We start from the raw sequence: 26,483 nt of genomic DNA, 5'->3' as shown, positions 1-26,483 counted from the left end.
CAGACGCTGCGGCTGTTTGTTATCCTCCATTTAGCATTCTTCAGAGATATTTCACTCATAAGAATTTCTAGGGGTGCCAATAATGGTAGCCAACATGCATTGTAGAAAAACATTTATTACATAATGTGAGTTTCCCACTATTTTCAATTGTTTTACTTCAGTGAATAAAAGATCAAAATATGATGCAGATTTATTTTCACAGCCACCTTTGCTCATATTTACCAAGCGTGCAAATATTAGTGGGCGGCGCTGTAGCATGCCATTTTTTTATGGATTTAAAACCACACACAGAAAATTCAGTAGATGTAAGAGCTCAAAATACCTATAGAGACTGTGCTGTGTGTCTTTAATTTCAAGTAACAGATAAAAGACTCTAGTGTGTGATTGTTGGCGTCTCAGGTACACAGTTAGCATCTCAGTTGTTTTAAAGTCCATTTGTCAGACTGAAGAACACAGGAAGAAGAAATCATTAAATTATATTCCTACGTGATTGGTTCCAGTTCAGCTTATTTGCTAACTTAATTGTTTTACAGTAATAAGACTCTAATTAGAATCATCACAGAAAGTAATGAAACAATTGTAATAAAAACAAATGACAAATTTGTGATGAAAAACAAATCCTAATGGTACAAACCATTAGTGTTCTTATTTATTTTTCTGCATCATTGCTTTTTTTTCCATCTTTGAAGAACGTTATAGGTTTGACCTTAAATAAAGTAATAATAAGGAAGCTATTGAAATTAGTTATTAATTAGTGATTACCTCCACAGAAACATCAGTTAATCTAAATTAAGTGAGCAGAATTGAGACTTTGCCCGCTCAGTGAAACCTGTCACTCTGCAGCAGAATTACAAACATCAGGCTCCACTTAGTGTGAACAAAATAATTAATAACAAGGCTTACTCTGGCGACAAGGACAGAGTCTTATTTAGGAGAAAAATCCATACTCTCCAACTTTTATTTGTGAACATCCGTTAGGGTGACTGGCTCTCTGCGGGTCAGACTCAGGGTGATTTAATTTGGTAATCAATAGATTTGTGTGAGAGCGAGTGAGTAATCTTTATACTGTGGCCTCCCTCTCTCTCTCTCTGTTCTGCCCTTGAGTTTCCGCTCCGCTCTTCCAGTAAAGCGCGTCCTGATTGACTCCCACTGACTCTTGTGGCTTAGACTCCATTCTAATGAAAAGCACTTTGAAAGGCAGAAAAAATAGAAAGACAGACAGAATGAGAGGGAGAGAGACATAAAATATAGTTGCAGATAATCTTAACAATAGTGTGACATCTACTGGTCAGTTTGCATTACTGTCAGACTGTATAACTATATTTTATTTTATATAATTCTATATAAAATATAATAACTTTATTCATGGTGGTTCATGGATGTTCAATTCTGCAGACAAGCTGTTTAGAGCAAACCAGTGTTCTTATTAAGGGGACATATTTAATATGTACAAGTTTTATTAGTATCTGTCAATCTATCTATCTATCTATCTATCTGTCTGTCTGTCTGTCTGTAGTTCTGTCGTTCTATCATTTTTAGTCATTTGCATTTCAGTTTTACTTTTAGTACGTCAGGTTCAATTAAATGAAAACGAGAAATGGCTAAAATAAAATAAATAAAATAATGTAAGTTTTTAATATTTTATTATTTTATTAGGCACTCAAATTCAATGTTACTAATTATTCTACAAAAATTAAGTGTCAATTTCATGCCTTTAAGGAACCTCAAAAAAAAAAAAAAAAAAAAAAAAAAACCTCAAACAAATTACATACATTTTGACATTTAAATATATTTTGCAGTAATATTTAATACGATTTTGGAGAGTTGGAGAGTTTGGATTTTTTTTAGATGTTTTTTAGATGTTTTAGCAGCCAGATGATGCATTTTTCATGGTGTATTTTCCAGCAGGTGTTAACAGGTCATGTTAACTAGCAAAACCCTGACCCGTTGTATTGTGGCCACACTTCACTGGATCTATGGATGATTCCTGAACTATTGATCAATGATGGACAGCACACACAGCAGGTGCTGCCTTTGCTTTTAAAGTTGACTGTTATGATTAAAACAAACACCCTGTTCTCACTCCACTGGCATCTGATACAAGTAGCCCAAGAACTCTCTGTCTGTCACTATACAGATATGACTTTTAGACAGACAATAAAAAGAACACGAAGAAGAAGAAGAAGAAAAAAAAAAAACGTATTTAAACTCTGGTGTTGGTTGAGGTTTTGCACTTTCCCTGGACTCTCAGTAGAACAATTTAGTCAAGTTAAGACCATATCAAGTCAGAACGTTTGCTGGAATGTTTTATGATCAAACTGAAGTTTACACATTTCATCCAGGAGACTCTTTGGGAAAAATAACATCATGCTTGGAAAGAGGATCATAGAGATTCAGATAAAAAAGAATAACAGCAGCGCAACTGAATGAAAGAAAATAGTATCTTTTTTTATCATATAAAAAAGCATCTCAAGATTCAATTTTGAAAATCTGAGCTTCCTTCGACTTCTCAGCGAAAATACGGCTCTCATGGCTTGTGTTCACACAGACCAACACTTTAAAAATTAACCCTCTGGGGTCTGAGGTGATTTTGGGACAATTTAGATGTTTTGACATGCCCTGACATTTGTGCTTACTTCAGCTGCTCATAACATACTACTGGCCAACATATAATTTTTTTTGTATTCAGCACAAACGATGCTACAATAATATGTGAGCAAGACAGATGTACATGTTTGCATTTTTTTTTAGAAAAAAAAGATTATGCGTGGTTAGTAAGTTTTGGGAAAGTAAATGTAGCTGAAATAAGGCCATAAAACTCATGCTGAATATTCCTGAACAAGGCTTTTGAGTAATCACTCTTGTAGGCTAGAATATTTACTTCAAAAAGATGTGAAAATGATCGTGCTTACTCTTTCACAGAAAACAATATATTGATGTAAATTTTCTAAGACATGTTTTGTGATAGAAAGCCGTATGCGAGGGAGGGATAACGGCCATGAATATTTAGTGATTCACACCTGAGAGACAAAAGGCCTTCCCCTAATGGCCCATCAGTGTGACTGTCACTATGAGGCAGGTAACAAAGAATGTGAGGAGAGTAAGATAATGGGGGTTTTGGTCATTTGTATTTTATTTACAACACAATATAATCAAACATACATAATGATGGTCAAAGAATATTATTGTCCTCACTGACCTAACCACAGAGATGTGAACAGACCTTGTGTCATTCCTGTTCAGCAAATGAAACTAGTAAACCATACCTGATGTTTAAGTGTTTGCTGCTTCTTTCCATGGATTCAAGATAAAAAAAAAAAAAATAATAAATAAAAACAAACATAGTCACAGAGCTTATTTTACCATAGAAAATCGGTGAAGAATAAAATCTGATGTTGGTATAGCGCTCTCAGAAGAAAAGTAAAATCAGCAGTAAAAATCAGCAAGATTCATCTGTGGTGCAGGTATCAGATCAATAAAAAACAAAAACAAAAAAACATCTCTGAGCATGTTAATATCAGAAGAATCTGTATATAATGATCTTGTAGTCACAGATTCACGCATACTTTGTACTATGTAAAAAGGACATTTTATGTCTGAGAAACAATTGTTTAGCACCTTGTAAAACTATTTGGGAACAGAGTATTAATAATAAACATGATCTAGACATTCTTAGACTCGTAGCATTCATCATGTTACAGTATACACATACTACTTTTATATCGTATTTTGTTTTATATAATAGAACATTAAAAACTTCATTGCGTCGTAAGAAATTTAGATACAATGAACTACCTATCATGTTCAAGCTTATGTCAAAATAACACGTTAACTAATGCAAAAAAGAAACATTACTTACTCATCAGACTGATCTCTTCCTCTGGATCAGCTGCGCGTCGCGTTGTGTTCTTCATCTGAAGTGAATTCTGTGTTATTCCTTTCAGCGCGTCTTCTTTTTTCTGAAGGTAAATTCTGTTATTCCTCTCAGCGCATCTTCTTCCAGAAACGAACAGTAGCCGAGATAAACTTGATGAATCGTCAAGCTTTGTTACGATGTGTTGGCGCCAACACTCGGCGCCTCGCACGTGGCTATTTATCATATCAAAAGCAAAAGCAGCTTGTGGGCGTGATCACATTAAAAATAATTAGCTCTGAGGGAAAAACTGTGCATCACGTTGGTTTCATACTGATTACTTAAGCACAGAATATTGGTTTTTGATAAGACTTGATTTATTTAAAAGTAGAGATATCAAGCTTTCTATAGATATATCTCTCCTGTTGGTGTGCCGAATATTCACTGAGTTTAGGTTCATTTTATTGATGCATTTCTAAAAGCCGTTCGCGGAGACAGTGAAGACTGAGAAAGTGCCCTGTTTATTTTCTTTCATTTAGAGAAGCACACAGTTCAGTTTTTATTGTGAGTGTGCACAAATAAAAGTATACACTTAATGGTTTCTAATGATGTATAACACTTATTTGTGTGACCAAAATCGACAGAGTATTTTTAGTGTCTTTTGCACTGATCTTAAAAAACGTGAGCTGATCACGCCGGCGTGACCGTCGACCCCAGGGAGTTAAAGGAAAAGTCCACTTCCAAAACAAAGATTCACATATAATGTACTCAACCCTTTGTCATCCAAGATGTTCATGTCTTTCTTTCTTCAGTCGTAAAGAAATTATGTTTTGTGAGGAAAACATTTCTGCATTTTTCTCCATGTAACAGACTGATATGGTGCCCCAATTTTGAACTTCCAAAAAGCAGTTTAAATGCGGCTTCAAACGATCCCAAATGTGGTTGTAAACGATCCCAGCCGAGGAAGAAGGGTCTTATCTAGCGAAATGATCGGTTATTTTCATTAAAAAAAAAATACAATTTAAATATTTTTTTAATCTCAAATGCTCGTCTTGCCTTGCTCTCCCTGAACTTTGTGTATTTTGGTTCAAGACAGTTAGGGTATGTCGAAAAACTCCAATCGTGTTTTCTCCCTCAACTTCAAAAATCATTTCAAAATCATCCTACTTCACTGCAGAAGTTCTGACCCAGTCTTTGAATTGTGAAAATGCAAAGAAGATCAAACACCCTTAACAAAAAAGGTAAAACAGCGATATAGGACAATTTCGAAGTTGGGGGAGAACATGAGATGGGAGTTTTCGACATACCCTAACTGTCACGAACCGGAACAAGAACAGTCCAAGCAGAGTAAGACAAGACGAGCGTTTGGCATTAAAAAGTATGTAAATTGTATTATTTTACTTAAAATAACCGATCTTTATGCTACGTAAGACCCTTCTTCCTCAGCTGGGATCGTTTATAACCGCATTTGGGATCATTTGAAGCCGCATTTAAACTGCATTTTGGAAGTTCAAAATCGGGGCACCATAGTAGTTTTATTGATTGGAACGCAAGTGGACATCGCCAAATACAGGTGTAAACAGGGTCTACAGTGTTTTGTGCTTGTCAGTCAGATGATGTATTTTTGATTATGTATCTTTCAGCAGGTGAAACATTATGGACATGTTGTTGAAGCATTCTGGCCAGACAGGATTTAAACTTTGCCAGCTGAAATCATAAGTTTATGATAAGTTAATGTTAAAGTTTTTTATTAATTTTTTTAAAAAACTTGTTTAACACAAATCCTGGTAGCCCCACTAAATACTGCCATATCTACTAACTAACTAAAGAATTAAGTAAATAATTAAATAAATAAAGTGTATCTAAACCATTGGGGGTTCCATAAGAAATGCAATTCTGTGATGACCTATACTGCGCACATTCTGCATGACCATATCTTAGGTCCCTAATCCTACCCAATAGCTAAACCTGATACTAATAAGAAGCAAATTAGTAGTTTATTGAGGCAGAAGTCACAGTTAATGGTTTGTTAATAGCGAGAGTTGGAGCTTAAAATAAAGTGTGACCAAACATTTAATAAAGATTTTGTTGCCCTGTCTCCAAACTCATGACACCGTCTGAATGGGTCACTGGAAATCTAGCCTGATCACACCAGTTTCCCATTTGTGTAATTACCTGTGATTTATTTTAGCACTGATCTTTCTAATCTCAGTGTGAACTTTTGTTTTGTCTCTGCAAGCACAGCGAGTGTTTTTTTTTTTTTTTTTTTTGACTGTTGTTGGTTTGTCTGTGTTTTGACACCGCTTACCTTTTGGGACCTGATTGCTCTTGTTTCCAACCTTTGTTTTTGTGCTCTGAACCCTGTCTGGATTATTTTGTAGTGGATGTGTGTTTTGGTCTGACCCTCTGTGCTATCAGTCCTGCATATTTGAGTCTGTTGTGGGATTTACGGCTTGGACTGAATCTTCATGTTCTGACCGATGCTTCACTATTTTATTTGTTGCCAAACTCTATTTCCCTGTGCTCTCAAGTTGTCTAGATCCAAACCAAAACTCTCAAGCCCATTTGTTATAACTAAAGATTTCTAGATGATTCATTTGCTCATCTCTGTTTTCCCTTACAAAGAAGCATACTTCAAGTATACTTAAGTAAAGTTCAAGTAAATTTTTTAAGTAGACTTAATATAGTAAGTACACGAATATCATTATACTAGTAGTATACTTTTTTATACTTTTAAACTATTTTAATACTCCATGGGACTATATTGGCCCACCTTCTAGTATATAAAAGTATACTTTTAAGTGTAACAGTATTAAATTTTCAGTACACAACTAGTATACATCTATGTTTTTAGTTTGTACTGCAAGTACTAAAAGTGAACTTATAGGTATACTGAGAGTTTACTAATTAAATACTTTTTTATGCATATTTAGTACACTTTGAAGTATACTCGTAAGTTTTCTTTAAGTGAACTTTACTTCATTCTTTAAGCATACTACTATGTCCCTCTGTAGGCATTAATTTGTATATATTTTGTTATATGAATATCTGAACATGCAAAACATCAAACGAAAGAACAGGATATCTGCTTGTAAATAAAAACATTTTATTCTAGCTTTATGCATTATTTTTTTTATAAAAAAACTTGAATGTGGTTAAGTTTCATAATAATAATAATAATAATAATCACACAACATTTTGAAAAAAAAGCTAAAAAAAAAAAAAGACTATTCATGATAATCAAAATGTAGATGGAGCTGATTAAAACCCCAAAGCTTGACAGTCATTATTACCTCTTCATGGGTTGACATTTTATCCCATAACGTTACACAGTGTTACATATCTATGGTTTTGATGCTGTTTTATGTCTGACGATTGTGTTAGATTGCATGTGGAAGCATCTGTTGTTTTGGTTTCTTTCTTCACTTCTTTTTCATGTGCAATAGCGCCCCTAGTGTATAACAATGAAAACACAGATTCTCAGAGCACAAGTATAGCTCAAATATACTAAGTATAAATCAAGTATACTTAAATGTCATTTTAAGTATATGTCTGAGAAGTATATAAAGCACATTTCTGAGAAAAGAAAAGAAGTATACTAATAGCACACTTGAATAAACTTCTTTTTCATAAGGGTTGTTGTTCTTAGATAGGGTTTGATGTTCACATTTATCACTACTTATAGGTGTCACGATTTCTGAAAAGCTCATGAAATACCTCCTGAAATGGCTCCAGAACTACTACAGAGAAGTCTTTTTGTTCCCTTTCCTTTTCAAACCCCTTTTGGTCTGATACGAAAACGTTTTTCTAAATCTTCAATATTTGACTCAATATTTGTTTTTTTATGTAAAAAAGTACTGCTTTTAGAGTGAAGCGCCTAAATTTTGTGCATAATTTCACAATTTCTGAAACAATTCCCACATCTTTGCAGCTCACACACGGATGCGTCAATCACTGGATGTAATATGTGATTGCTTAGAGGCTTCCTTGTCACACTAGGCTTCTCTTGGTGTGCACTAGTTGAGGAAGTAATTATGGATCCGCGTAACATGCTGTTTAGGATCTGTTATCTCGATTCTGCTTTTTTTCCTAAATGACTTTTTTTTTTTTTTTTTTTTTTTTTTTTTACATTTCCTCTACCTTTTTCCACATGCCCTCAAACAGGTCTCATCCTTGTACTGCTGCCGCATGTCAAGCAATGCTTCAGTGATTTTCACAGCTCTTGCTAAGTCCAATGAAAGCGACTGGAGCATGAATTTAGAAATGTAGAAGTATTTTGTTTAAGGTTACCAGAAGACCAATGAAAGCTAGATTAGGTAGTGGTAGTAAGGCTTGTTCTTTTACTGAAAATCTCTATTGCTGTCCTGCACAATCTCATGAAGAAGACAAAATACTACAGGGAGCCCATCTCTCAGATTGCGATAACAGGGTCAGGAATGAACTTTTCCATTAAGGGGTGATATCTGGCCACTCAAATGGATTTATAGGGGCATTTTCACCCTTGTAAAGGCCATTTTTATAATTACTTGAATTTATCTGTTGTCTTTGATGTCAAAGACATTCTACTACGTCATTGCAACTACATGTCAACTTACTCTTCATTAGAGTATTAGTAGATTAGACCTGTAAGGTTTGGTTTGGTATAGATAAAGTTGTCATGTTCTTGCAAAGTTACTCATAGTTGAATGTGTTTTGGGGAACTATTAAAGTTTTAGCAGATATTAAGCAAATAGTATACCAATACTCTAATGACTTCTAGTTGCAAAGTTCCCCTTCAGTCGTACTCTACGACGTTACGTCATAACTGACGTATTTGGGGTCTCCCTTGGGAGGCCAACCACCTCTGAGTTAACTGGAAAAGGCCAGTGAAAATTGGCGAGTGGATTTTGCATGCCAAGCCACTCCCCCCGTACATATGGGTATATAAGATGGCGGCGTGCATCCACTCATTCAGATTTCTGCTTTGGAGCTTCACCCGCAAGCTGACTGGAAACTCATCGTTGGATTTCTCTCGACGCTGCGTAGCCAGGTGCATCACTGCACCGATAACTTTGCATTACAGCGAAGAACCCCTCTTGAGTGCATGCTTGTGCCGTGGTCCTTCCCTGGGCAAACCAGCACTAAAAGAGCAATTTTCCAACGAAGCATGGTCGTTGAGAGTGTCTTTTTTTTTTTTAAGACGCATCTCCGATCGTGTGGTTTTAGGGAGCGATAGTTTCCTTACTTCCTCATGACGGTCACAATCGCTGTCTCACAGGTCTGGGATGTAAACAATGCACGTTGAGATGGTGTTTGTGGGATGGGTTATGCTCGCGCTGCGTGGGCAGACCCATTATTACGCATGGTCATAGCTTACATTTATTATGTGGGCTGCCTTTGCACTCTACCCTTTCCGGTTTCACGGGTCGCTGACTCCCGAGGCTGCATTGGCTAGAAGCATGGGAGACCTGAGGATTACTGTCCGGATTGCTCTGTCGGGTGAGCCCCTGCGGAGGTCCGGCTCCTCTTAGCATATTACCGTCGAGTTTCTGAATGCGGATGCCGGTTTGTCTTACCACGAGCCCTGCGTCTCGTTTAGTTCTCATGAGGACGTTAAGATGTCTATCGCCACATCAGCAGAGGGGTTATCGTCTTCTGACGGCGAGGATTCTGCTGAGCGGCCGCCCGTTGTGATGGCTGTGCGGCCGGAGTCTCAGCCAAGTTGACGGCTGCGTTCCTCTGGGCAGCCACGAGAACCAGGCTGGAGGTTGTGTTCCTGCCTTCCCAGGCTGTTCGCGGTCTGACGATTGGTTTTCAGTGACGGACGCGGCTCTTTCTACGCCCTCCCTGGTACCATTCCTCCCGGAGGTTCATGAAGAGCTTAACTACGTGTTCGGCTCTTTCCCCACACTCTCCTCGTATGTGGGGGTGGCCTGCAACATGTTGACGCCCTCTGGTGGAGTGTGCGATTGTGGTGCACTCGTGTTCGCAAAACGGCGCCACCTGGTGGGGCTGTCCGTGTTTCCCTCCAAGCTTCCAAGCGTTGCCAGCCTTGGCTGTAAAGCAGAGCTCACAGCGCTGCAGGCCATGCTGCATTATATAGGCCATGATTTTGATGTGCACAATGATAGTTCTGACTTGAAGTTGAGGCAGGAACTGCATACGGTGATTGAAAGGTCTTGGTGCAGTCCCTTGGTCAGGTGATGTCCATCTTTGTGGCCTAAAATAAAAAAATAAAAAATAAATTCTGGCTGAACCTGGTGAGATGTACAACACCGACAAAGCTTGTTTTCTTGGTGTTTCATCTCTCACCGATTCCTGGTTTGGATCCGGTCAATTATGTTAGCTAAAGGGTTGGTGCTGACAGCGGTCCCTCTAAACTTTTAGAGGCTCCTTGGGCATATGGTGGCCGTGGCTGCAGGTGTGCCGCTCGGCTGTTCCATATGAGATCGCTTCAGCACTGACGATACGACCAGATCCTGAGATGGGCATGGCACCGTGGCACACTTCGGGTTAGCGTCCCCCTCAGTGTTGCCACCTTCCCAGCTACTTGTTAGACTCTGTTTTCCTACGAGCAGCCATGCTCTTAGGCCAGGTGTTAAGCAGCTATCTTGGAAGCCTCCGACATGTGTTGAGGTGCCATTTGCAACGGGCAAATGTTTCCTCCCGTGTGTTAAGGTAACATCTGGTAATTTGCGGCAGGAGGGCTCAGTGTCGGCTTGCTGCGCCATTCCCTTTGGATCCTTGTGCCTTTTTCCCAGTTGTCCCCTTAGGTGAACTCTGGGTCCTCCTTGCCCCCACAGTTCGGATTAGGACGGAGTAGTCTGGACTGTGTCCGGTAGGGGCTTCCTTCACCACTCCAGGTCATGGCATCATGTCTCAGTCCATGGATGCTTCCGTATTTCCCCTACCATGTTTTCCAGTCTTTTCCATGTGACTTACATTCTTGTCACCGTGCTGGTAAAATGGTATGTCATTTTCTTAGCTAAGAACTGTTTATGATTTAGTTTATTGCTTTTTATGCATTCAGATATCAAGGCCTCACACTGGTTATTAAAGCAAGCAAAGAATATTCTCAATCACAGAAGTGGTCCATGATTTCAGTCTAGCAGGAGTTCTGCACTCTCGCAAAAACTCCTGTTACTGAAATGGTCTACAGTGCAGAAATGAATATCTTGCACCATATTCACACTTTTTTTATGATGAGAAAATTCACGGCGAATGCGTGCACTGAACAAAACTTCACCGTTTTCAGTGGTGGCTAATCTAAACGCCTCTGATTGGCCATTGCATTCATGCACTGAATAGGTTATGATGCTCAATGCTGCAAAACAAAAAGAAATCTGATGAAACGAGCAGATGTAATGCTGCAATCAACACATTTCATTTGTTTTCACATTTCACTTCAATTATAAAAGTCATAATTGATTTAGTTTCATTGTGTAGGGGCATAATTTGAATTTGGGGTGCAAATTTTAGTGCCATTTTTGCCTTAAACCCTTGTTAATTTCTAACTCTGCTGGCCTACATGCCCACTGAGTGGTTCATAAGGCTGGCCACTGTAACTGTCATTTTGAATTTCAAGCCACCTTTGGTGTACATGTAAGTTAGATTTGAAAGTGTAAAGCCAACGAAGAACAGCAATATATCTTAAGTCCAAAAAAAAAAAACGGTTCCTTTTTCCTGAGACCTGTGGTTTCATCACCTATCACACCAAACACTTCACTTAATTTAACCTCTTTTATGATTTCAGTCTACTATTCCCACCAAAAATTCCAATATTTATTTCTCAGTCCCACTGCTAGTATGTATCAAAATCCATTCGCTTCCAAAATAGCAATGAAGTTATATTAAATGACTCTTTATAACCTTCCTGAGAAATATTCTACGTGGCTCTCAGTAGAAGCACAAACATAACAAAAAGCAGAATATTTGATTACTAGTCCTCGAGTTATGCATAGTCCTTGCACCAAGAATAATAAAAAAGTTGAGGTGAAAACCTTGCCTGTTGAGGTGAAAACCTTGCTATGAGGCTGCATCATTGCCTCAGAGTTGGTTTGAGAAATGTCTGGAAAGAAACACATAAAAATGGGAATCAGTTGTGCATCCAGATGCACTTTATGGTCCCGCATCATCAGAATGACACACTATTAGCAACAGGTTTTTAAGACATCTGTGAGTATGTTATGTGAATAATGAAAACAGACATACAGTGCATCAACAGAAGCAGTATCAGCTGCTGAAATCCATCACTTCCACATAAATTTTGGTGTCATCCCTAGACACAGATAGCAAAAAGTAATTCTAAGTAACAGCTAGGTTTTTAACCACAGATCTTGATATTTGTTTAAACATAAGTATTAGAAAATATCTCAGGAGAGCACAAAAATGAATATATTCAAACTATATCACTGTCCTAACTATCTGATCTACTCAAGTGGTTGAGGGTGTGTGGGGCTGTTCTTTCTAAATCAATATCTCCTAGCTTTGAACACATGGTGTGTAAGCCATCAGACTGACTTTCCTTCACTAGCTGGCATGGCTTTTTCAGAATGGCAAATGACAAGCACTTTAGTTCCAAATGTCAATGGAATAGTTCACCCAAAAAATGTAAATGGTAAAGATTTGGGGTTAAGCTACTTCTTAATTAAACTAAAAGGTTAAAGTTAAAAATGGTCTTCATTAGTGGCTGATAGCATGCAAAGTTTGCTTATTAAATAATGGTCACACTTTGGGGACCACTGTTAACTAACTATTAACTGCAGCTTTTGCCACAATAAACTCCTAATTTGCTGCTTATTATTAGTTAGTAAGGTAGTTGTTAAGTTTACATATGGAGAAGGTTTAAGGGATCTAAAATATGGTTATGCAGAATATGGCATTAATGTGTGCTTTACAGGTACTAAAACAGACAGTATGCTAGTAACATGCGTAGTAATATCCAACTAGGTAATAGTGAGAATTAGTTTCTAAACTAAAGTGTTTCCTAAATAACTAAGACATATATGCTAACAAGAGTTAGTGAACATTGTTGTGTTTCATTTTGACAGACTTTTTTTTTCACAAACTCTGCATTCTGATTAATAATTTTCGATTCATGACTGATTATTTTATTTTATTTTATTGTATTTTATTTTTTAAGCAGTATAAGAACAGTTAAATTAGCGATCTTGGGATAAGTGCAAATTGACTCTCATACACATAGATTCAAGAACTTGACAGATGATTTTTATACAACGTAGTTTGATCTTCAGTTGTGTAAATGTTTAAGGCAATTATCAGTTTTGATCAAATGTTGTTTCATTTTTCAGATCAGAAACTCCTGTAAGGTTTTAAAGTGTGAAATGTCATTTGTATACTGTGACACATTTGGAGTGCAGCTAGCTGTTCTTTCTCTCAGCTATTCTAAAGCATCAGGCAAACATTTTGAGAATAATTTAATCCACCTTTTTCCTGTGTAACTGATAAACGCTTCCATGATGGATTTTAACTTCCGTTTGTGTGCTTTCATCTTCCAGTCTCCATAGAAATCCATGATAAAACGGGGTAAAAAAAGACTGACTGAATTAATTAAACTGAAACTTTTTCAGTATAACTAAATATAAAAATGTATGCATGGTTAAGCTGTAGTGTTGTTGGTTGCCACAGTAACAGCAAAAACTATGACAAGTGAGTTACGGCAAAAGTATGATCATTGCACAAAGTTTCCACGGGTCTTAAAAAAAAGTCAGAGCCGCAAATCTTAAATTGCTAAAGTCTTAAATGGCATTAGTTTTAGTGAGGGATTGTTTCCTCATGTGTTTCATTTTAAAGTGAAGCGAAAGCGTAAATTCTGTGCTACATGGCTTAGGTCGCTTAATATTCATTAAACAATACGTGGTAGATGGCGGTATGTGCTGCTTCATCTGTCAGTCACCCGAAGAAGAACTTGCCATTTTTTATAGAAATAAAAATAATTTAGTTCAGTTAGAGAACAGACAATACAATTAAAACTGAACGCAGCCACTCAATGTAGTGTCCCAAATGACAGTCGCATCAAAGATCATATTTTATTTATCACGTGAAGAGAATGAGTCGAGCTGACTGACAAGGAGAGAGAGGTGAGGAAAAACAAGATCATGTCATTTGTTAATGAAAGTTTGTTACGTTACGTTAATTAAAAAAAAGCGCACAGCACTTTTACAAGCTACTTAAAACCAAAAGGAAAGTGAAAAAAAGAGGGAAAACTCAAACAAACTAAAAAGAAACTGCTTGACGCCGAATTGCCGCTAATTTGAAAGTGAAAGTAAAATGTGCACTGTGCTTTTACCGAAGGAAAGCGAGGAAAAGAGGGAAAACTTAAACAAACTAAAAACAAACAATTGCTAGACGCTGGAATGCTACTAATTTAAAAGTAAAAAATAAAACTCACACTATACTTAGAGAACATATTGCTGTATTGTTTTGACTTTTTTTTCCCGTAAATAAAACCTGCAGAAACCCTGATTGCAACACTGTGAAGTGATGAAACTATGGTGCCATGTGCTTTTAAAAAACATTTTCATAGGTTTAATGTTATATTATCGGCTCGGAAAATACATTGATTTGGCTAGAAACGCCAGAGATGTAATGTAATGTAAAGCAACGTTTAAGTCGGGCGAGACTTCCTCGTTCAGGAAGAAGGTGGATAAAAGATCTCTTTTCCAGACTGACACCAATAAAAGATTTGTTTGCTATTGATGTTTCATAGAGAGAAAGCTCAATTAAAGAGATGAAGTGTTTGAAGAGCGATTTTAATTGGTGGCTAATTACACTTCATTAGATTGCCAATAACATGGAAATCCCAGCACAATCACAAGATGCTTTTCAAAACGTCTCACAGTGATACGGGCTGAGTAAAGAGTGTATAATATATCTACAATAAGACACGCACAGAGACATTGTTTAAATACCATTACAGGAGGATAACAATATGCTGGCATTTACTCAGCTACCATGCTAATTTGAATAAAAGATAATTAGTTTTTATCTGCTGTTTCTCTTTTTTTTATCATTTATTTCTCTCACTCACAGACACAGGTTTCCATGTTTTATGGGGACGTCCCTGCTGAAAGAAAACAGCTAAAACCAGCCTAAACTGGTTGACTGGTTTTAGCTGGGCATCCAGTCTGGTCTTAGCTGGTCATAGCTGTTCAGAAGGCTGGTTTTAGAGGGGCTTTGGCCACTTCCTTAGCTGGGAGACAAGCTGGAATGACCAGCTAAGACCTTTAGCTGTTTTTTTTTTGTTTTTGTTTTTCAACAGGGGTTCTATAAGCATAATGGTTTTTATTCTGTACGAACCGTGTTTTTTCCCCCTTACCCTAACTCTACCCTTCACACAACTGTCTAATATGTGTCTGATGTTTTTCCCTATTTATATTTGAATTTCAGGGATAATAACTTCATCAAGGATTTTCCGCAGCTGGCCGACGGGTTAATGGTGATTCCTCTGCCGGTGGAGGAGCAGTGTCGAGGAGTTCTGTCAGAGCCTCTACCCAACCTGCAGTTGCTCTCAGGTAAACCTTACATACCACAGGACAACCAGGGTAAAATACAAATTTGATTTTGTTTTCCTCTAAGCCACTAGATGGCACAAAAACTCACCGCAGCACTTTCCTGAACAGCATTTTATTACGCACATGGAAATTTGGCTTGATGCAACTGTGGGCAGCAACACAAAGTGGGTTCTGCGCTAATTTGACTAGACAAAAGTCTTGTTAATGATTTGAAGTTTTGTTCAAGGTAATTAAATAAACAATATTTTAATAACTGAAGAATATTTAAAAGTATGGTATTTGGGGTAAAAAAAAAAAGTGTCTCTGCTGTCAGGGCTAAAATCACAATAATCCACATGATAATAAATGGCTGACATTCCCATTTGTTGACATGACAAGGTTAGATTCAGATGGTCAATATCATATTTAAGTTGAATGTCTATGTTAAGGAAACCGTCATGTTTAAAAATATTATATTAATCATATAATGAAATATTATATTTATTGTTACTACTGTATTTGAATTGTACTAGATTTGAAGTAGTTTACACAAAAGAGGGATTTTAAAGACACTCCAGTATTGTTTCTTGTGTATTTACATGCTTTCCATGCTTCAGCCGAATCACAGCTGTGCCCCTATACAGCCATATTGCACTGCTACTCATGTGATATATATATATATATATATATATATATATATATATATATATATATATATATATATATATATATACATACGTATATATATATATATATATACATACATATATATATATATATATATATATATATATATATATATATATATATATATATATATAGGGCTTGACATTATCTTTTTTGCTCACCAGCCACTGTGGCTAGTGGTTTTCCAAAATTACTAGCCACTCAGCGGAGTGACCGTGTTACACGCCACTGGTGAAATCCACCCGCATTTGGCAGGTTATATTAGTGCTGTCAATCGATTAAAAAAAAAAATAATAATAATAATTAATCGCGCATTTCTCTCAAATTAGTCACATTAAAGTTTTTCAATATACTTTTATATTGCAATAATTTCACATTCAATCTTTATTAATGTGTACACAACATAAAAACAGTTTATTTTTAATATTTGTTTAATGGCAATATTTAATATTTAACCATTGACTATAGTCATTCAACACTGCTGTAAGGTTTACAGAACCTCAGACACTTTGATCTTGTGTTGACACACAAGTCAGGTATGCATCTTACTCCTAGATTCATCTAGGAGATTTCTTGTATTGATCTGATATATTTGAATTGGCTGTATAATTGGTATAGTACATATTTACCTGACTTCTAATAAACTGTTACGTTTGATTTTATTCTGACTTACTCTGAAATTATTTTCTCAAGTAGATTAAGTGAAGGCATATGTTACCACAAATATGCGTCCAGGGTTAAGTACGTACTAGATCTCAGGTTAGATGGCGCATGGGGCACATCAGGTGAGATTCTAGATTTCTGATTAACTGCTTGACATTAGTTAAGTTGTTATGCAGTTGCATTAACTATGGGGGGCTAGACAAAATACTATTGGAGTACTAGCATGGTTCAGGCATATTTCATAGTACTAGCCATAACCTCTGGTTACTGTCTCAGCTTTATTCAAGTTGTTATATAGTTAGACTAACTATAAGGGGCTAGATAAAACACGATTGAAGTATTAGCATACTTCATAGTGCTAGTCATAACCTCTGATTTAGTTTGAGCTTTAACTAAGTTGTTACATAGGTGACTGTAGGGGGCTAAACAGAACCACTATTTAAAACATGACAAGCAGGAGGCGGTCTATTAAATAGTTAGCCATAACCTCTGACTAATGATCAGACTGGAGGGTTTGTGATCGTGGGGCCCATGTAAATCGGCCGACATGAGGCACCCTGAGCGACATAGATTCCTAATGAAAGAGTAAATATAAAGTAAAGAGTTAAACAGAATAAGCAAATGTTAAAATAATAACAATTACAAATGGAGAAACAATCAATTCATATGACAACCTAAATTCGAGGTCATAATAAAATGGAGTCTGATTGAATTTAACTTCAATTAAATAACTTTGCACACTGGAAAGACCCAACACGCAAGAAACCTTCGGCCACCATTGGATACCTTCCTTGGGCCAATTGCGTGGACCTTACACTGCAGTGTAATTAAGAGCTACCAATTTTAACATTTATTAGACATTATATTGAATGTCATATTTACCTGTGCCCTTCATAAAGTTATCGAACACTAAATCCTAAATTAACTATAGATGAATCCTTAAAGCTACAAGACATCACAGCAGCTGGGTTATTAGGTTATTTGGCTGCTAGTACTTTAAGAGCTCCCGCTGCTGAACGTGACGCAGATCCAACACATGTGCTAGTAGTTTCATTGACGCTTCAATATGAAATTGGGATGTAACGGTACGTGTATTCGTACCGAACAGTTCACAAGGTAAATTCCAAATGGAAGTGATCATCCCTATGCCCTACTCCCTTCGAAGGGCAGATCCCTTGGAGTGGAGACTTTTGAGTGAGCAGGACACGTTCATGCAATTATGTAGTCGTTTGGAATGCACTTGGCAAAGGGAGAGATGTAATTTCCTCATTATCTTCAGCTGGCATGTTCCCGTGACAATGCAGCACGGTGTTCACACTGAAAAAAATGCTTTTCTTAGTTAGATTTTTTTATCTTGTTTCCAGCCAAAATATCTAAATCAAGAAGGATTTTCTAGACAAGCAAAAATTGTCTTGTTTTCAGAAAAAAAAGAAGTCAAAAGTAAGTGAGTTTTTGCTTAGAACAAACTAAAATTATCAGTTTCAAGCACTTAATTCTCAAAACTCCCTTAAAACTCAATTTTTTTTCCTGAAAACAAGACGATAAATTTTGCTTGTCTAGAAAATCCTTCTTGATTTAAGAATTTTTAGATATTTTGGCTGGAAACAAGACAAAAAAATTAAGAAAAATATTTTTTTGCAGTGCATCAGCAGATGTCGCTGTTTTAATGACATAAATGTCTTTGTATTGTTGTTAGCATAACGGTAGTAAATAAACATACATTTAATAATTAAAAAAAAAAAAGTTTTATGTGTAGTAGTTTTTTATATATTATATAGCATATTTTAAAAACTTTACAAATATAAAATGTATGTTTATTTGCATTTGTCATTAAAACAGCGACATCTGCTAACGGACACTGTGTCACGGGAACATGCCAGCTAAAGATAATGAGGAAATTAGGACGCTCCATTTGCCAAGTGCATTCCAAACAGCTACATAATGGCACATGTGTACCCTGCTCACTCCAAAGTCTCCACTCCAAGGGCTCTGTCCTTCAAAGGGAGTAGGGCATAGGCAGGGACGTACACAGACATTTTGAGGGGCAGGGGCTTAAGTGGGAAAAAGGGCACTTCTCATATTTTATTTATTTATTTATTGTATTAAAAAAAAAAAAAAAAAAAAAAAAAACCTTAAATACATTAACACAAGTCAGACTTACCAATTTATTTTAATTCCATCACAATGACCCGATTATTTCTTGTTTTCTTCATTTTTCAACAGATGTCTACAAAATAATCAGTTCGCATAGAGACCATGGTCTTCTTTAGCATTCACTAATTTTATCACAAGAACAGGCAACAGCAAAGAAAACTAAGGCACAATGTGCATGTTTTCTGTGCTACTAGTTTCAAGTATATATTTAGAATTAATGACTGCACAAGGGACATATTTTCACTAATAAGAAAATAAATAGTTTTAATTATTTTGGTGTTATTTGTAATATACAAAATTATTATGATGACCAAAATTATTAACGCAACACTTTTGTTTTTGTACACAAAAGGCCTATTTCTCTCAAATATTGTTCACAAATCTGTCTAAATCTGTGTTAGTGAGCACTTCTCCTTTGCCAAGATAATCCATCCACCTTACAGGTGTGGCATATCAAGTTGCTGATTAGACAGCATGATTATTGCACAGGTGTGCCTTAGGCTGGCCACAATAAAAGGCCACTCTAAAACGTGCAGTTTTACTGTTTTGGGTTGTCCGAAAACCAGTCAATATCTGGTGTGACCACCATTTGCCTCACGCAGTGCAACACATCTCCTTCGCATAGAGTTGATCAGGTTGTTGATTGTGGCCTGTGGAATGTTGGTCCACTCCTCTTCAATGGCTGTGCGAAGTTGCTGGATATTGGCAGGAAATGGAACACACTGTCGTATACACCGATCCAGAGCATCCCAAACATGCTCAATGGGTGACATGTCCATTGAGTATGCTGCCCATGCAAGAACTAGGATGTTTTCAGCTTCCAGGAATTGTGTACAGATCCTTGCAACATGGGGCCGTGCAATATCATGCTGCAACATGAGGTGATGGTCGTGGATGAATGGCACAACAATGGGCCTCAGGATTTCATTACGGCATCTTTGTGCATTCAAAATGCCATCAATAAAATGCACCTGTGTTCGTTGTCCATAATATACGCCTGCCCATACCATAACCCCACCGCCACCATGGGCCACTCGATCCACAACGTTGACATCAGCAATCCGCTCACCCACACAACACCATACATGCTGTCTGCCATCTGCCCTGTACAGTGAAAACCGGAATTAATCCGTGAAGAGAACACCTCTCCAGAGTGCCAGACGCCATTGAATGTGAGCATTTGCCCACTCAAGTCGGTTACAACGACGAACTGCAGTCAGGTCGAGACCTCGATGAGGACGACGAGCATGCAAATGAGCTTCCTTGAGACGGTTTCTGACAGTTTGTGCAGAAATTCTTTAGTTATGCAAACCGGCAAAGGAGAAGTGCTCATTAACACAGATTTGTGAACAATATTTGAGAGAAATAGGCCTTTTGTGTACATATAAAAAGTCTTAGATCTTTGAGTTCAGCTCATGAAATATGGGGGCAAAAACAAAAGTGTTGCGTTTATAATTTTGGTCAACGTATATGATATATTGCCCATGATATATTGCCTTAGCTAAACTTTAACTAACTTATTACATGGTAGCTCATAAGTTATGAATGTTAGCAAGACAAATTAACTATTATTAGCCTTTTGTATTTTAGATGATTAGCTGTAGCTAAGTCTTTTGTTCATCACCACTCACCTCCACACCAAGACAAATCCAACTGGAAAGGGAGGGAGGGCTTCAGTTCTGCGGCTCCCTGCCTGTCTGTGATGTGCATGTGCCGATCAATGTGTGCTACACTGCTGTTATTCTAAATCAAAATCAAAATATCACTTTTTTTTTATTTGTTGGACAGGGAAAGCTGCGCGCAAACAGAAACACTTACCTGCACACATATATACATATATTCATTTATTTAAAAAAATTTAAAAAAGGCACTTTCTCTTGAGGAAGAAAAAGGGCAGGTGCTCAAGCCCACTTTGTTGTCTATTTGTGCACGTGCCTGGGCATAGGGATTATCACTTCCATTTGGAATTTGCCTCGTGAACTGTTATGAATACAAGTACTGAAACACACCTAATGTGGCTACAGAGCACGCCACTGTATTTGTCCGTGCAATTGAAGAGCGTGCTCTACGAGCATTGTATAATGACTGGCAGGGCAGGAAAATTCATTTTTACTAACATATGGCCTGACAATTATACACTCTGGAACACTTATACACTTTTCCTTAAGGTGTGCTTTAGTGAACTGTCAACTCATTTTCTCTTGTCCTCTGAGGGATCGTTGCTTTAAAGGCGTCCTATTTACACTTTCACAGTCTTTTCCCTGAGGCCCACTTAAAATGTTGGAAGATAGTTAGTTTTGTAAACAACATTTGAGTTACAGTTATCAACAGAAGTTGTCTGTGATTGAATTAAGCCTACTGATTCATACAGGGTTTGCATGTCTAGTTTTTACTAAGATGGATGGTGAAAACAAACAAGCCTCATGTATGTAATTAATTATATTAATCTCAAATGGATAGTTTGAGTCCTGGCTTCTGGTTTGCTGTCATTTGCGCAGAATGGGAAAAGAGCTTAAAAAACACGGATGTGACAGTGGTGGGAGAGACGTGGGCAAGGTTTATTTTGTCTTTCTCTCACATTCTTTCCTCACAATTTCACTGGGCTCAAAAGAACAAGAAAAAGCCTGTTTTTCATGATGAATCTCCTTTGAAATAGAACATGACGTGAGGAACTGACAGTAATCGCAGCATCAGCTCAGTGGACGGCCGCTCTCTGTCTCAATGACTCGGAGACAGAGAAACCAGTGGAGCAGAAAGCTTTCATTTCCCCCTCATATCGCTTTTGATCACAACTCCAATTCAGAGCTGTCCTTTCATTTATTTGTTTTCACTCACTCCTTTCTAATGTGGACTCCACACAAATGTGGGCTCCAATGACAAGTGGCTAATTCAATAACAGCTTGTCTTTTTTTCCAGGAGTGAGAGTGGAGAGTTGTTAACACTGATTACGGCTCCCAGTTTTTGCTGCAGCAGTTCAAATGAGATTTACACCATTAGTGCATCTGTCAGCACGAGACGAAAGAAGCATGATATGGCTGATGGGATGTTTTGAGGGGGCTGCTGTCATCTCACACCATACAAATAGGATAAGCAGAATATTCAGAAGTGTTTTTGAAAAAAACAGGCAGGCCAGAGTAATACAAGGGGAAAGGTATCATTTACTATTTCCAGTCATCCCAAAGGCATGTAATGTGAAATCTGCCATTGTTGTTTATGGAACCACAGAACCTTTGCACTTTTTAACAGCCTGTTCACACCAAAGACACAAACTATAGTGCTAACTATAGCTATAACGTTTTAATAAATGTTATGAATGATAAAAAACATTGACAGCCAATCAGAATCCACCCTTTTAAAGACTTTAAAGAGCTTGAATGTTTAAAATGGAAAATTATATAACATGCCAAACATGTTAGCAACATCTAGCAATGAATGCATGTATGCAGCTCTTTGTGAAAAAGAAGTACACTTTTTAAAAGAGTACTTAATACTTTAAAAGAATATACTTAAGTGCGAACTAAAAACACTTAATTGCATATTAATTACAATTAGATGAGAAATTAATTATAGTTCAAAATTATTTTAAATGCAATTTGTTGTTGTTCTTGACCCACTTAAGTAGGACAACTATATGTAATTTTATAACTCTATTGTATTAGTCCAGTGGTTGCCCTGCACGTTTTGTATGTCTCCCTTATTAGACACACCCAAATCAGGTCTTGCAGTCTCTACTAATGAGCTGATGGTTTGAATCAGGTGTGTTAGATGAGGGAGACATGCAACATGTGCAGGGCAGGGGGGCCTCCAGGACAGGTTTGAAAACCCCTGTGTTAGTCAACACATCAGAATGTGTGTACTTTAAAACACAACAAAAATGATTAAAACATGATTTTAAATGTACTTCATAGTACAACTTGTAATTTGACATTTTAATAAAGTGCACATTTTAAGTGTATTTAAGTGTTAAGAAACAATTATGAAACATACTCTGTGAATATTATTTTAAGATTTGAAGTACACTACAGGTGAACATCCAATGCAGATAAGCACACTTTTTTTCCCACTTCAGAAGGGGCTCAGTGGAGTATTCCGTTTTTCAGGCCAGTAAGCACCTCCTTGAGTAAAGGCTCCTTGTGTCTCAAGGGAATCTGTTAATGTCTGAAATATAGCTATTAATAAAGTTGCAGAAGTGGGGCATTAATGTGTGTCTGTGTTACAGGAGACGCTCAGTTCAGTGAAGCCACAGGATACCCCATGATGCAACAGTGGAGAGTGCGGAGTAACCTGTATAGAGTGAAGCTCAGTGCCATCACCCTGTCCTCAGGTACCATGAGAAACACACATACAACAAACCCATGAATACTACTCCTTCATGTGTCTGTGTTTTCAAGGACATTATAAAAAAAAAAAAAAAACATTAAAAGGGTTAATTCACCCAAAAATGAAACATTTGTATTCAAGCTCATGTTGTTCCAAACTCACACAGTGCTTCTTGAAAGTTTGTGAACCCTTTAGAATTTTCTATATTTCTGCATAAATATGACCAAAAAGTACATCAGAAGTTTTGAAAATTGGCCCAAAAAAGATCCCAATTAAACAAATGAGATGGAAATATATACTTTGTCATTTATTTATTATGAATTATGATTATCCAGCCTTAAATATTTGTGAGTTGCAAAAGTATGTGAATCTCTAGGATTAGCAGTTAATTTGAAGGTGAAATTAGTCTATCTGTTCAGAAGTGTTTTCAGTCAATAGGATGACAATTAGGTGTCAGTTTATGCCCTGTTTTTTTTTTAAAGAACAGGGATCTATTAAAGTCTGATCATGTTTGTGAAAGTGAATCATGGCACAAACAAAGCAGATCTTGGAGGACCTCAGAAAAAATAGTTGTTGTTGCTCATCAGACTGGAAAAGGTTACAAAACCATCTCTAAAGAGTTTGGACTTCACAAATCCACAGTCAGACCGATTGTGTACAAATGGAGGAAAATCTAGACCACAGTTACCCTCCCCAGAAAAGGTTGACCAACAAAGATCACTCCAAAGCAAGATGTATAATAGTTTCCGAGGTTACAAAGAACCCCAGGCTAACTTCTAAGCAACTAAAGGCCTTTCTCACATTGGGTAATGTTGAAGTTCATGAGTCGATCATCAGGAGAACAATGAACAACCATGGTGTGCATGGCAGGGTTGCAAGGAGAAAGCCACAACTCTCCAAAAAAACACTGCTGCCTGTATGCAGTTTGATAAAGATCATGTGGACAAGTCAGAAGGCTATTGGAGAAATGTTTGTGGACGGATGAGACCAAAATATAACGTTTGGTTTAAATAAAGTGTTATGCTGGAATGCAGTGTTTTTCTTTCTCCAAACATAAGAAGAACCTTATCCCGTCTGTGAAACATAGGCCTAAATAATATATTCTGAATTGTACCAGCAAATTCTAAAGGAAAATTTCAGGACATCTGTCCATGAACTAAAATCTAAAGAGAAAGTGGGTCATGCAGCAAGACAACAACCCCAAGCGCACAAGTCATTCTACCAAAAAATGGTTAAACAAGAACAAAGGTAATGTTTCGGAACGGTCGACTCAAAGTCCAGGCCTTAATCCAATTAAAATGTTGTGGAAGGACCTGAAGCAAGCAGTTCTTAGGAGGAAACCCACCAACATCACAGGGTTCAAGTGTTTCTGTACTAAAGAATGGGCTAAAATTCCTACAAGTTGTTGTGCAGGACTGATCAGCAGTTACAAAAAACATTACCTGCAGTTATTGCTTCAAAAAGGGGTGACAACAAATACTGAAAGCAAAGATTCACATACTTTTGCACCTCACATATATTTAACACTGGATCATTTTTCTCAGTAACTAAATGACAAAGTATATATTTTTGTCTTGTTTGTTTGATTGGATTCTCTTTGTCAACTTTAAGGACTTGTGTAAAAATCTGATGATGTTTTGTGTTATATTTATGCAGAAATATGGAAAATTCTGAAGGCTTTCCCAAATTTTTTTGGTTATACATGTCATACAGAAAGAAATTGTAATTGCATGAAAATGGAACTTATTAATTCTCATACTGGCCTGATGAAAAGCAAAATTCCTTTCATTCAAAGCAGCTAAAGAAAGTATACACTTTAGGAAAGGTGAACTAACCGATAAGGCACTATTAAGCATATTTTAAAAGTCCTTGGGACAAAGAATGGACAAAAAGGGACCATTTTAAAATATCTTTTGTGGTCCACAGAAGAAAATCAGTCACACGGGTTTGGAACAACATGGGGAGAGTAAACAAAGACCTAATATTTATTTTTGCGCGAATGTGTGAGATTTTAGTTTCAGTATTCACTATAAGTAAATAACATTAAGTTAACTACAAGTTTGTGCTACAAACGTGTGCATGATTATGCTGATAAATTAAAATAATGTGATAGCAAAAAGCGGTCTGTAACATCAAGCAGTGTAATGGCCTGTTTTTGTACAGCTAAAATAGCTGGAAGCGGCTGACACTGAAAGCCTTGCACATTCAGGTTAAAAATGGCCGTGCCCGCTTTTATATTAAAAATAAGGTGAATAGCTTCTCATTGAAAATGAATGGGAAAAACACTTCTGGAACAAGGCCACTGAAAAAGGGAGAAGGCACTATATCACTGTCAGAGTACTGGAACTGTAGGCGTAATAAAGCAAGTTTCGCTGGCCTCTTAAAAGGCCTGGTGACAAGCAAGAAATATATGACAATCATAAATCACAGATTTTCTCAATATAAGAAATTAATTGTTTCTGTATGTGTGGTGGTGCTTTGGTCAGATTTCTCAAAGGTGCTGAAATCCCTGACGGCAGACAGCACACGGGATGAGTTGCTTGCGTTTATTCAGCAGTACGGCAGTCATTACATCTCAGAGGCGCTGTATGGTTCTGAGCTCACCTGCAACATCTACTTTCCCAGCAAGAAGTCCCAGCAACAGCTCTGGCTCCAGTACCAGAAAGGTAAGACAGAGGTAAAGGGGTCGAGGAGAAGGGAAAAATGGGAATTGTCACAGACGATAGAAAGACAAATAAAGCTAAACCATTTCATTCCATGTGGTTTGTGCATTGAAGTTCCTGCTGTGAAGTGCTCTGTGCTGAACATCAGATAGTACACCAATGGGTTCCGGACATGTGAATGATTTGAGTGCACTCATATCAAGGTATAGCAAGGTATAACTCATAACAAGGTATGTTCATAAAGTATGGATGACCTCTGAGTTAACACCCAACAAATACAAATTCAGAAGACCCACAGCGGGGGTTCTTAGTTTAGCTCCAAACTTGCTTAAACTCACCTGCTTGTTACTTTCAAGTAGACCCGAAGACCTTGATTAGCTTAGGGGGTCCGGTAATGTGATTGGGAACCTCTAATTTATCTTCTTGCAGACTTCAGTTCCAAACTGCTCCAACACACTTGTGTGTTATTTTCAAGTAATTCTGAACCCTGATTAGCTGCTTTAGGTGTGTTTGATTAGAGTTGAAGCTGATCGCTGCAGGAGGGTTGCCCTTCAGGAGCAGAATTAGCTACCTCTGCAATCATTGGTAAATGTGCCTAAAATAAATTGGCCTGACATTTTTCTTTGATTCCTGCGTTGAAATACAGTAGGT

The 26,483-nt window shown here is 37.2% G+C and overlaps 1 protein-coding gene across 1 annotated transcript in view; it reads left to right on the top strand.

Moving 5' to 3' along the window:
* Nucleotides 1–26,483, top strand: part of LOC127165710 (astrotactin-2-like) — a 565,932-nt gene that overhangs the window by 440,686 nt on the left and 98,763 nt on the right. The window contains 3 exon segments of the mRNA XM_051110581.1: nucleotides 15,242–15,366; nucleotides 23,069–23,173; nucleotides 25,656–25,835. Of these exon segments, the coding sequence (XP_050966538.1) occupies nucleotides 15,242–15,366; nucleotides 23,069–23,173; nucleotides 25,656–25,835 (410 nt within the window).

The sequence above is a fragment of the Labeo rohita genome, chromosome 5, assembly GCF_022985175.1.
Source record: "Labeo rohita strain BAU-BD-2019 chromosome 5, IGBB_LRoh.1.0, whole genome shotgun sequence".
NCBI lineage: Eukaryota > Metazoa > Chordata > Actinopteri > Cypriniformes > Cyprinidae > Labeo > Labeo rohita.
This window is presented reverse-complemented; position numbering and strand designations above follow the sequence as displayed.